This window comes from Phocoena phocoena, chromosome 15, assembly GCF_963924675.1.
Source record: "Phocoena phocoena chromosome 15, mPhoPho1.1, whole genome shotgun sequence".
In the NCBI taxonomy this organism is placed as follows: domain Eukaryota; kingdom Metazoa; phylum Chordata; class Mammalia; order Artiodactyla; family Phocoenidae; genus Phocoena; species Phocoena phocoena.
Window position 1 is genome coordinate 42,048,489 of NC_089233.1, and position 13,251 is coordinate 42,061,739.

General features: G+C 40.9%; 1 protein-coding gene across 1 annotated transcript in view; it reads left to right on the forward strand.

The window, feature by feature from the left end:
• XRN2 (5'-3' exoribonuclease 2) overlaps nt 1-13,251 on the forward strand; it is an 82,652-nt gene that overhangs the window by 52,030 nt on the left and 17,371 nt on the right. The window contains exons 25-27 of the mRNA XM_065893367.1: nt 7,104-7,172; nt 7,266-7,397; nt 9,729-9,856. Of these exons, the coding sequence (XP_065749439.1) occupies nt 7,104-7,172; nt 7,266-7,397; nt 9,729-9,856 (329 nt within the window). The remainder of the gene's footprint in view (nt 1-7,103; nt 7,173-7,265; nt 7,398-9,728; nt 9,857-13,251) is intronic.

The following is a 13,251-nucleotide window of genomic DNA, read 5'->3' on the forward strand; positions in this document are numbered from 1 at the left end:
GTTTTCAGTCTTTAGATGAGAGTAGGGCAAATATTCTAGTAATTCAAGGATTTTGTAAAAGCTGTTCCTGAATACTCCTTTCCCACACGTTATTATTTCTCTCATTCTCAGGGAATATTTTGGATTTTACTTAAATTTCTCAATGTGATGTATAAGCATGTTTATTTTCTTGTCTTTCATGGATTTAGATAGCAACTGCCATTCTAGAAAGGCTTTTACTTAAAGAAAACCATTGTGAATTTGGAAAATCTTCCTAAACTAGTTGCCTTTATTTATCTCTACCCACAATTTTTGTTTAGCTTTGCACATAATTTGTCCTGGCTCTTTGTCTGTGGGCTCTTTTGTTAAGGGTGGGATTCAGAACCGTAAGCCAAGCTGCTGTGCCCACCACAAACAGTCTGGCTGCGGCAGAGCCAGTGTGGACTCTGTGTATTAACCCCTGGGGTCTTTGGCTCCCAGCCGAGCTTCAGGCCAGTTAACTCCCACCTGTCCTCTCTGTTTGCTGTGCTCCTCAATTTCTCAGCATGTTCTCAAGGGTCTTCCTTCACAGCCCTCTAGAAATAGTTAATTCTTCTTAACTATCTAATTAGGATAGAGACTTGCACAAGGGAAGAGTTACAAACTTGACATCCTGGAGTTTTTGTTTGTATGATGATATGGTGGTGGTGATTTCTGAGCCTGAAATGGCCTTTGGTGTTGTTTGGTATCCACTGTTTTTACAAGATTTATTAATTTATAAAAGAAATCTGAGATTCAGCTGTATATTCAGGTATATATTGAATATAACTTCATAATAAAATTGACTTAATTGAGTTGATTTCCTAGAGATTTCGTGAAAGACCAAAGTGTTAACTCTTACCGTATGAGGTGATTTTCAGTGTTTTCTCTGAGGGGTCATGTTGAGGCTGAGATGCAGTTTACTGTAGTTTTGCGTGTGTTTGTTTCAGGGTTTCTTGTGTAGCCCAGTGTTATTTTTGCTTTATAAACAAAAAATCTGAAAAGGTAGCTTCCATAGTCAGCTGCCAGTTCTGTTTTGACTCTTGATATTTTCCCCCTTCTCTGTTTGCTTGCATCTGGTATTGCATTCCATGTTTGAGAAGTTGCTTCCTCACATTGACTTTAGGTAGATTCTTCCCATCGTGTTAGGTCTTATCTGTAGTATTGAGAAAGTATATTTTAGAAGTTATTGAAGTATCTTAAATTCATAGAAGGATTCTTAAAGAATACAATCAGCAGTTACCTAGGATTTTTTTTTCCAATTCTGATTCCATAAATCGTTCAACATAGTAGTAGTTTAACTTTGAACAGAGCTGAGCTATCTCCCTGAATTTTCCTCAGTCTGCTCTTCCTCCACCATTGTAATTTGCTTAGCATAGTATTTTAGAATAATTCTTTGTCAAATTTAAACATATAAAACCTGTATATGATTTTTAAATTACAAAAAAGTTATCTTCCTGGTGTAGCAGCACAATTTTCTATCCATCTGGGGGAGTAGATGCATGCACACCCCCTTGGTCTCACCTCGGACTCTGTGTCCTCACTGGCTACTTTGTTCTGCGCCCCTCACACGCCTCCTTGCCCATCTCTCCGTTCTGTCCCTCGACCTCCTGTTCCCCCAGATGCCCAGATTTAGGAGCTTTGGCTTCTCACTTTACAGGACTCCATGTACCTACACCACTGCTCTGGAATATTTTTTTCTTCCCAATTATGTTTCCTATCTGGCTTTTCCCAGTGAGCCTGTTCTATACTCGCTCCTCCTGGATTACCGTAGTGCTCTCCCAGCTGATTTTTTTTTATGCCACCTTCCTTCCCACTGAATCTGTTGTCTCATCTTTCTTAAACACTGCCACCCCTCGACGATCTTTTTTTTTGTTTGTTTGTTTGTTTTTGGCAGTACGCGGGCCTCTCACTGTTGTGGCCTCTCCCATTGCGGAGCACAGGCTCCGGACACGCAGGCTCAGCGGCCATGGCTTACGGGCCCAGCCGCTCCGCAGTATGTGGGATCTTCCCGGACCGGGGCGCGAACCCGTGTCCCCTGCATCGGCAGGCGGACTCTCAACCACTGCGCCACCAGGGAAGCCCCCCTCGGCGATCTTTGGTTCCTGCCCTAATTTGGTGGAGCCGTGCTCTGCGCCTGAGTGCCCACAGCTCCTCAGGGACACCTCCTCCTTGCTCTCCAGGCTGGTCCCTTCCGTGTCCCACTCATCTCTGTGCCTTCCTCCCAGTGCTTGGAATGCTCTTCCCTTTGCCTACCCTTCATTGCTTTTCTTCTCTTCTCAAAGGTAATCTGGGTTTATGTAATCTTTAGAGATGTTTTCATTAGTAGCATTGTCAGATTTCTCTTTTTCTCTCATGGCACCTGGCATCCTTCTAAACCCATGTAAAAGCTTGGCTTTCATAGTGTTGGAACCTGTGTTTGCCAGATTCTTCTAAGAGCCCAGACTTACTTCTTCAGAGGACTGCTTCTCAAACGTTCTGTGTTCACTTTTGGATGGATCAGGCAAGGGGTAGAATGTTTTCTGTCTTCAAGGAGATGTTTTTAAAATGTGGATGTACGTGAAGATAGATTTTTAATGTAATGACCATTACTGCCGTGTTTGTAAGACTCATGGTTGGCAAGCAGGTAACTTGAGATCCAAAACCTGAAGAAGTGGAGGACACACGGAATCAGTAACAGAGTTGATGGTTGGGAACACTTGGGAGGGTTTAACTTTCACTTCCTGTAATACTTCATAGGACACAACTGGTTAACCTCTTCTGATAGGATGTCAGAAAAGACATTGTTAAGTCCTATAAACTCTTTAAGTGCTTTAAAATGTCAAGTATATGAATCGTGAACAGTTTGCAGTGGTTTGCTGATTGAGCATTAATTATGGAATGTATCAGGGAAAGGTAAAAATGAAAAGATTTCTGGAGTTTTCTGCTTTCTTTGTAATGTGTCCTAGCACTCTCAAACAACAGTAGTACTTAAATAGCGTTTCTAAGGATAATTCTTAAAGTGAATGGAATTGGAAAAGGTGTTGTGCATTCTGGTTTTTTTCTATTGAGACTTTGCTGCAAAGTGTCTAAAGTGCTACTTGTGATAAAAATAAAAGCACTGTTCAGTTTCCTTACTTTACAACTATGCTTAGGTTTAAAATTTTAAATTTATATTGTCCTCAGTGTGTTTATGAAGACAATTGATTAAAATAATAGGGAGGTTACCTACCAAGGAGGGGATCTACTGTACAAGCCCTCGTCGGAGCTGGTCTGGAGGGTAGAAGCTTATGCTGGCTGAGTCGGCGCTGTTCCACCTCGAGAGAGTGGTTAAACCCCCTCCCCTGTTCACCAGTTAGATGAAACAATATGAATCTACGCACCGTTCTCTGACCTTAGCCGGGCAGCCTGTTGGGTCCAGAGGTTGTTCTGTTAACTCGTCTCCTCCCTGAGGGTGCTTCTGACTTTATCTCCATATTACTGCTTTCCCTCCCCAGTAAACTCTCCACAATTAATGCCTCTTGTTTCTAATGGTGGGAATTTCTCAGAGTAATCTATATTTTTCCCCCGTTATTTTTATTTATATATTTTAGTATAATGGAATTATTTCCATTATTTTTAATGCTCTACCTATAAAAATTTGAATTACGTTAACCTGAAAAAAACCAAAGGCACTTTGAAAGTTTGGATCCAAATAAAAAGTTACCCTTTGGACCTTTGCCTAATGGGTTCCTGCCTAAGTCTGTTTTACTTTTAGGAAGTTTAAGTTGTGGCTCATGTTATCACATTGGAAAAAAGTGCAGTAGAGTTGTGCTTTAGCTTCTGTTGTTACTTTAGTTTCTAGAAACATAATAGTTCTTAGTATATATTTTGGGGAACAAATTAAAATACAAAAAAAGCTCACAACCAGTAAAAGCTTAACTCTTTCTAGGAGACAATAAGTCTTCAAATTGTTCTCAAAGATCCAAGGGGAGTGAATGCTTTAATCTTTCAGATCATAAGTTGTGTCCCTTGTCCCTTCAGTGGGGGACCTCCAAACTTATTTTTAAATACTCCTTTTCTGTCTCCCAGTGGCTTGAACCATATTAAGTATAAGATCACTCTGTTGAGTGTAGTTCTGGGGGGAAGTGGGAGAGATACAGGAGATTGTTTTCTTATTAGCTTGGAAGTGTTTTCCCTTTCAGAGCATGAACCTGAATAATGGAATTTTAAAGACAGTTTTATTGAGGAATAATTGACATATAAACTGCACATATCTGATGAATAAATGGATTTGTTTTCTCAAACATTACCTTCAGCTCTCTTATTAAACCTCTTGTAACCGTTGTCTTTCGAGAGAATTTATCCCTATGACCTGGGATTCTCTCTTCTCCCCGGGAGCTTGTTACTTGGCTGTTTCTTTCACTTCTTAGTTTCAGCTCTTTCTGTGTGCGCCTTGCAGGTGTTCCCCTAGAGCCCTCACCTAAGCATGATCTTCCTTCCAGCTCCAGCCCTGCCATTTCTTTAGCTCGCCCAGCATCCCCTAGGCTAGGACTGTGACCTCCTTTTGGTTCTCACCCCATCTTTCTAATGCAATGTGGCCGGGTGGTTCTTTCTGAATTGCATCTTGGATTGCTTTTACTCTCTGACAACTTGAAGTGGCCTTACGTTGTGGTCAGAACAAGCCCTTCATGACAACATTCCAGTTCAACCAGGCCGTCTTACTGCCCACTTCTGTTCACATACTTTTTCATTCCAGTTCAGCCCTTCTCAACCGGGATCCCACCTGAGAATTAAGTCTTGAGAACTTAAAGCATTTACTGCATGTAATGAACCAGTTTGTATCCTGTGCCTTGAGAATGGCACTGGTTATGTATCTTCCTTGGGAGAACTGAGAATGTATGTAGTCACTCAAATCATTTTTTGTAGGGCTTGTTACTTCTCTCCCAGATCCCCATTGAGAAGGCTGCGCCAATTAAACGGAGCTACCCCTTTCCATGTCTGTTCCAGCCCGCAGCCAGTCCTGTCCCACCTTCAACCATAGCCTGTTGGGTGCTGTCTTCCTTGGTCCCAGGTGAAAGGCCCCCCTCCACCATACATACATGCATTTAGCCCACACTCACAAGGGCGTGTGTGTGGAAGGCATGTGCACTCACATGCTTTGATTCAGCGTCTTTCCTGTGCCTGTTGTTGCCTTTTCCACTTTCTTCCTTATTAAACTGTTATTAAACCTTTTCTGTCTATTTCCCCTATTAGAAGGGGAGGCAGGCTCCGTGCTTGGTCAGTGTTTGTGCCCCTGATCCCACCGTGAGACCGTGTATGCAGTGGGCACTCTGAAAATTTGTTTGGTAAACTGCCGAAAAGGCCTGCTGACACTAAGAGAAGTATTTTGAGATACTTTAGTTGCAAGTCTTGCTTTATCACCAGATTTCTCTCTCTCTCTCTCTCTTTTTTTTTTTTTTTTTTTGGCCACTCCACGTGGCTTGTGAGATCTTAGTTCCCCGACCAGGGATCGAACCTGTGCCCCCCTGCAGTAGAAGCTTGGAGTCCTAACCACTGGACCGCCAGTGAAGTCCCCAGTTTTCTCTCTTTACTATGTATCTGCAAAGCCCTAACAGATACCTATCTCTTTCTCTTTCACGCTCTTAAACCTTTCATACTGCCTGTTGTGCCTGGCCCTGCCCTAAGCCATCTGGAATAGAGAACATCTGAGATAAAGACAGTTGCGGTGAAGAGTGAGTTTGTAAGAGGAACAGATTGAATAAATGACGTGTTGTTCAGCTGTTCTTGAGCTTATAGCATCTTTATTATAAATGAAACTATTTTTGTGTACTTAAAATATACAGTTAAATCCTACTGCAACGAAAATTTCTCTATAACAGATGGGCCTTAATTATTTTAAGTGGCAGTATTTGAAGAGGAAAAAAAGTTAGCTATCTAAAATGTCAACCAGTTCAATAAAACCTTTTTTCACTGATTGCAACTGTAATCTGTAATCTTTGGAGGATCTTTGGAGAATATAAAAAAGCAAAAAGAAGGAAAGGAAATGGTTGAATGTACAAGTAACCTTTCGGTGAATGTGTGTCTAGTCTGTTGCATGTGTAATTTTCCCATGTCATTAAGTATTTTGTTACTACATTTTAAAAAATATCAATTGAGGATACCGTTTTTAGAAAGAACCATAGTTTCTTTAACCAGTCCACTATTGTCCATACACTTAGGTTTTACAGTTTTTCAACATTATGAATACTGATGTTATGAGCATCCTTAAGTATGAACCAGGCGTGTATCCAGAGTCCTAGAAGAGACCTTGCTGTGTCAGAAGGAAGACTTGTGTGCTTTGGGAGGCGCCTGCACACACACACACACCCCCCACCAGAAAGGAGTTTGGCCAAGCTTGTTAGTCTGAATGTACAGCCTTTGTGTAGTGTTCAAATGGTGACTGTTACATTATCACAGAAACACACATTAGTAGAGCAGGATATAGGCTTCCAACTGGGAGGTTTTGTGTTTTTTCCCCTATGGATTGTTTGTGTTCTTTTTTGATTTTGCAAATGTTTCTGTTGTTGTTTGCATCTTTCTTGTAACAAGAACTGATCTTCTCGAAGATGCCAGAGGGAGGGTCTTTGCCATGGCCTGAACAAAGTGAAAGGTGTTTTCTATTTTTTGTTGTTGGAAACCTCTTGGACCTGTCTCTGATATTATACTGGAATTTCTCAAGAGTTGGGCAGGCAGTGTCTGTTATTTCTCTGTGATCACTCACAATTAGCTTGAACATGACTCTTGCACAGAAAGTTACACAAGGGCCATCCTGGAAATTAGTGGCAGTTTGGTGAGGAAGATGTTTAGCCATTTGGCAATTTGGCAAAATCCAGTGACTAAGATCATTTTTGGAGAACATTTGAATTTTAGTTATTCTGTTTAAAGGTCAAAAGTGCCTAGTTCCTTGGTGGCCTAGTGGTTATGATTCCAGGCTTCCACTGCCGGAGCCCAGGTTCAGTCCCTGGTGGGGGAACTGAGATCGTGCAAGCCACGCAGTGAGGCCAAAAAAATAAAATAAAATAACGGTGAAAAGTACCTGAGTTTACATGATAGTTGAGCGAGGCTAATCCAGTATAATCACTAAATTGTGTATTGTTCTCTTCTAGTATTAATTTTAAAGACCCACAGTTTGCTGAAGATTACATTTTTAAAGCCATAATGCTTCCGGGAGCAAGGTAAACAACAATGCATTTATAAAACTCTCCAGTTTTATTTTGTATAAACGAAGTTCATCCCTATAACTAAATTTTGTATTTTCAAATGGTTAGAAAACCTGCACCGGTACTGAAACCTGGCGACTGGGAGAAATCCAGCAATGGGCGGCAGTGGAAGCCCCAGCTCGGCTTTAACCGGGACCGGCGGCCCGTCCACCTGGATCCAGCGGCCTTCAGGGCTTTGGGGTGAGTGGTAGGTTTCTCTGTGTGTGTATTTCGCTTTTTCTGGGTCTTCCACAAAGCATTAAGTCAGCATTTATGCCACAAATATTTAATATTTAATTAAATACAACAATTTTGCAGATATTTTAATGACTTTGATACTTTTCTGCTTTTCTTCATTTTTTAAAATTCACTTCTGTTTCTTTGGTCTGTATATTGCTTTATGTGTTGCTTGAGAATTCCGTTATTTTCTCTTAAGAGATTTTGCTGTCTAGAAGACCGTTATTTCAAAAGAATAAAACGCGCTCTTTATCCTCAAGAAAGTTCTGGCCGAGTTCATGTCCGGGTGTCCCCAGTACCTCTGAGCAGAGCCATCACCTCCGGGGCTTGTACCCAAGCACTGATGTCTCCGTGCTGCCTTAATGTGTTTCCTGGCCTGTTAGTCAGGTTGAGTCTCTTTTAAGATGTCTGCTGGCCATTTGTATCTCCTCTGCTGTGAATTTCTGATTTTTATCCTTTGCCCTTATTAGCTATCAAATTGCCTTTTTCCTAGTTAGGGAGACAACCGTATATAAAAGAGGGAGCTTTGAAACGGTAACACATAAAGCTGGGATAAAAAGAGCAATGTGCTGGGGTAAATATTAATGAGTTATCATCTATGAATTAATGATGATAACTCATAAATAGATATTTCCAATTCATAGGAAAACCTTAAGATTCAAAATGGGATTTAGGCAGTAGGTTACCATCAGCAGCGTGTACTTTATACAGTGGCTAGTAAGGGACAGTGGGGTCATGGACTTTGGATCCTAAACGTCTGGATCAGATGCCTTGTCTACCACTTGATATGTTTGTTCACGTTACTGCACCGCCCTGTGCCTCCATTTCCTGTGTGTAAAATGGGAATCACAATCACACCTACTTAACTAATGAAGTTGTTGTGGGGTTAACCGCTTAGCATAGTTTCTATTGTGGTTGTTTGGTCGTCTTCATTCTTTTTTTTTTTTTTTTTTTTTTAAATTTATTATTTATTTTATTTATTTATTTTTGGCTGCATTGCATTCCCGTTGCTGCGCGCGGGCTTTCTCCAGCTGCGGCTCGTGGGCTGTAGGCACGCAAGCTTCAGTAGTTGTGGCGCACGGGCTTCGCTGCTCCGCGGCATGTGGGATCTTCCCGGACCAGGGCTTGAACCCGTGTCCCCTGCATTGGCAGGCGGATTCCCAACCACTGCGCCACCAGGGAAGCCCGTCTTCATTCTTAATAGTAAAAGAAATGCAAATCTAAAATATTCTTAAAAGATTTCTTTTTTGCATTATTTCAGCCATTTTGGAAAGCAACATAGAAATACCTCTAAATAGAGTTTTAAGTTCTGAAGGTACTCTGAACTTTTGATCCAGATTCCTGCTTATTGGAATTTATCCTGAGAAGATATTTTAGAGGAGCCTAGTTATATGCCCAGATCTCTCTAGGCATTGTTGTCTATACTACTGGTACTAAATGGTGGACTAGTTTAGTAATATGAGATATCAACATGTAAATATTCTATAGGTATAGATGTTAACACCTAGGAAGACTATGAAAGATATAGGGAAATGTTTGATATATCAGTAGTAAACTGAAAATAGTAAGATATAGAGTAGTAGTATATACAGTTGACCCTTGAACATCTCTGGGGTTAGGGGCACTGACCCTCTGAGCAGTCGAAAATCCTCAACCGTGGATTGTATAGGACTCTAGTATTTACTATTGCAAACAATCCACCTATAAGTCGACCTGCGCAGTTCAAACGCACGTTGTTCAAGGGTCAACTGCATAGTGATAGCAACAGCATGGGTTTTTGAGGACAAAACAAAATACAATGCAAAAAAAGAGAAATAGGCTCAGATTATTTTTTGCATAAAGTAATAAATATTTACATGATTATTAAAAATCTTTGGTGTGGGGCTTCCCTGGTGGCGCAGTGGTTGAGAGTCCACCTGCCGATGCAGGGGACGCAGGTTCGTGCCCCCGTCCAGGAGGATCCCACGTGCTGTGGAGCGGCTGCGCCCATGAGCCATGGTCGCTGGGCCTGCGCGTCCGGAGCCTGTGCTCCGCAGCGGGAGAGACCACAACAGTGAGAAGCCCGCGTAACGCAAAAAAAAAAAAAAAAAAAAAAAAAAAATCTTTGGTGTGATAAGTGAATATTTGCTGTCACCATCATCGGGTATTGTTTTGAACTTTGTCCATTATAAATCTTTTAAATTTGCATTGTCTTAATCAGATCTAGTAGTACAAAGACGGCTGCTAACGTTTATTTATTATGTGTTGGATATATGTCTATATAATTGTTTTGCTGGGTGGGGGGTCCTTTTATAGCCATGTTATGCCCAGAGGCTCTGGAACTGGCGTTTACAGCAATGCTGCACCACCACCTGCGACTTACCAGGGAAACTTGTACCGGCCACTGTTGAGAGGACAAGCCCAGATTCCAAAGCTTATGTCAAGTAAGTTTTCAGTAATGGATTATTTTACCTGCTAAATTAAGTACTGCAACAAAGGGTGGCTTCTGATCTTCATTACTAAAAAGATTTATTATGTCAGTGCAGACATAGTGGACTTAAAAACATAATGTTTAGAAGAATTATAAGAGAATACTTCATACAGACTTTCAGATATTTTTATCTTATCTGTATATAGTTAATTGAATAATATGAATTGGATTTCTTATTTTCATTTCTAAATCTGCTTCTGGGTGAACATATGCAGAAAAAGGTATGCGAAACAAGCTCCTGTTTATTCCATTAATACAGGTAATGGGGCAATTAAATCAGGTGCAGTAGACATGGAATTGGAATTACTTGAAAGACAACAGTATCTGTTTCTTAATTCAAATCGTATCTTAGTAACTGCCTAACATAAAGACAGGCATTGCTTTAGGTAGAAATATGCCTTTAACCTTGTGGTTCTGTGAAGACTGTGGCCTTTCCTTGACCCCTTATAACTTGTTTTGTGGGCAGAAGTGAATCAGAAATGTTAGCTGTGAAAGTGATTATATGGCATTTGGATTGCAGTGGAAATCGGAGAAAATAGTTGAGTGTTGGGCTTCGGACTTTGTATTAATTTTAAACTGTATCCCCATTAACTGTTGTGTCTGAGCTCTGTGGCCGGGCTCATTTTCAGGGAAGTGTAGGTCACTTGCCAAGTTCTCAGAGCCCTTCCTTTGTGAAGCCTGTGCTTCTGCATTCCGGGTTGTCTGGTTGCTGCCCCACCAGTCAGCCCCTGCGTGGGGAGGAGGGAGACAATGCGGCAAGATGCTAACATTTGTTAAATCCAAATGTCGTAGCATTTAAGTTTTTTTCTGAATGTTTCAAATAGTTGATAAAAATTAAATTTAGAAAAAACAGGAAGGGCTACTCTATTGCAGAGAACCCTTAGAACTCCTTTTAAACCAGTTACACCTGTCAAAGAAAGAACCAGATTAAAGTGAGGATTGTTGGGAAATATTTATGCTTTGTACTTAGTATTGTTTTCATGCTGATTTAGTTACAAAACCATTTTTAACCTGAAGCCCTGTAAGAAAGGAGTTCTGATGGTCTCCTCTCAGGGTCCTGTTTTCACTGTGTTCTGTCTGTCTGTCTGTCTGTGTGTCTCTCTGTGTGGCTTAATGACACTGAATGGCGCATTGTTAGACTCCACCATGAAATCTGTGGACTTCAGCGGTTTTATTCTATTTAGTGAAGGAAGCACAGAAGGAGCACAGGGTTTAATGGGCTTCTTGGAGATCTGCTTGGTTACAGTAGTTCCTCAGCTGCTTTCCCCCAAAAATTTAGCAAATAGCATTTCTGAGTATTTCCATTTGTAATGCATGCAGAATATGTATCAACATGTACCACATACAACAGAAAAGTCTAATCACTTTGTAGGAGTTATCTGTGCCCTGAGATCTCACCAGTGAGCGGTGAGAGCATCTCCAGCTAATTGTTAAAGCCAGCTGTTTACTCGGACGTTCTTTATCAGTTCCTTTTTCCTTGTGGCTCTTTGCCATTTATTTCTATCTCTACTGGTATCACAGCTTCCAAATACGGGGACAAAATGAGATGCAAGTGCTAGAACCAGGTATAATCTCTGTGGATTAGTTTAGCCAGTACTTCTCAAGACCATGGTTGTGGGGAATTTCTGAGGTTGTTGCATTGAGTAGACTTTCCGAGGTGTGGCAAGAGGTTTGAGTAGCAGAGGTGAAAGCACACGTGCTCTGTGTTAAGTGGCTTCCTTCCACCTCCTGTTTCCTAAGGCCCAGTTGCTGGCCTGCTGCCACCATAGTTTATCCAGATGGCACCTGGACATCTTACTTAAAACTTCGAAGTCTTTTTTTCCCACTAACTTAAATTGACTTATTTTTAATTTGTAAAGTGTATCAATACATTATGGTTTTGATGTGCTTGCTGTATTTTTTCAAATATACATCAAAATGAATACAACCACGAAGAGAACAAGCTTGTTCATGGACCCCCAGAAAATCATCTTCTGTACCACCTGTGACATGTACCACACTTGGGGAAATATTGCCTAGATCAGTGGTGCTTAATCAGGGAATCATAGGCCATATGAGAATCTGTAAAAGTCATGGAGTCCCTTCCCAGAAAATCACTCAGTGTGGGATTCATATAAATCCAAGTACTGCATCCGAGGTCCCCTTCCACCCTGCAGGATCCTGCCCCAACAGTAAGAGAAAGAAGTCAGAAAGTTCTTTTATTTATCAAGGTCATACCAGAGGTAAAGAATTTCATACCCTTCAGGGCCTGCAATTCTAGAGTCCTTAGTTTGCCTTTTGTGGAAACAGACAACTCTTGTCAGCATCTGGGCATTTTATTTAAAATAGTGAGGTCCCCTCTTCCCTTTTATTACTTTGACTAACTCGTCATTTGCTGTTTTATAGCACTTAATTAGATAAAATTTGTTTATACTTACAAAGAAGCTTTGATTAGAAACTTTGATTAGAATCTGTTCCACTTAGAATCTCTTTAATTACATCATTAAAAAATAGGAAATATGCTTTGTGAAGTAGGGATTCACTTTGAGCAAGAAACAAGTGGCCCTCTCTGCCTGGTGACTTGTAAACATTGAGTCACCTGAGGATCAGTGCTGGGACTCTCATTGTATTTAACATATCTTTTCAAAGGGGGTGGGGATGGGAGGAGTGAAAAAGTTTATGGAAAAAAATCAACCAGGATGCGATATTTAAATTGAGCCAACAAGGGGGAATTTGGAATACTCCAGGCTGAGAGAAAATAATGAGCTTGAAGTACACCGCAAGTAGTCAGGTGGTATTGAGCTTAGGATATAAAATTAGTCACAGAGTATGCATTGGAACTGATTATGAAGGTAGGGAGGCTGATTTTTTTCTAACTGATGTTTTAAATGTATGTTAACTGTAATACATGTTAGTTAAATAAAATATGGTGTATAATAGTAAAACATTTTAAAAACAAATAAATCCATGATCGTGAAGTAAGCAGTGTTTCTTCTGTTAATTCTTCATATATGCAATTTTTGAAAATTAGGTTATTATACATGTTTTCACATATACTTTTTATTAAAATGTAACATACATAAAGTGCCAAATCATAAACGTACAGTTTAAATTTTTTTTATTTTTATTTTTTTGCGGTACGCGGGCCTCTCACTGTTGTGGCCTCTCCCGCTGCGGAGCACAGGCTCCGGACGCGCAGGCTCAGCGGCCATGGCTCACAGGCCCAGCCGCTCCGCAGCATGTGGGATCTTCCCGGACCGGGGCACGAACCCGTGTCCCCCTCATCGGCAGGTGGACTCTCAACCACTGCGCCACCAGGGAAGCCCTACAGTTTAATTTTTATGAAATGATCACAGTCATGTAACCACC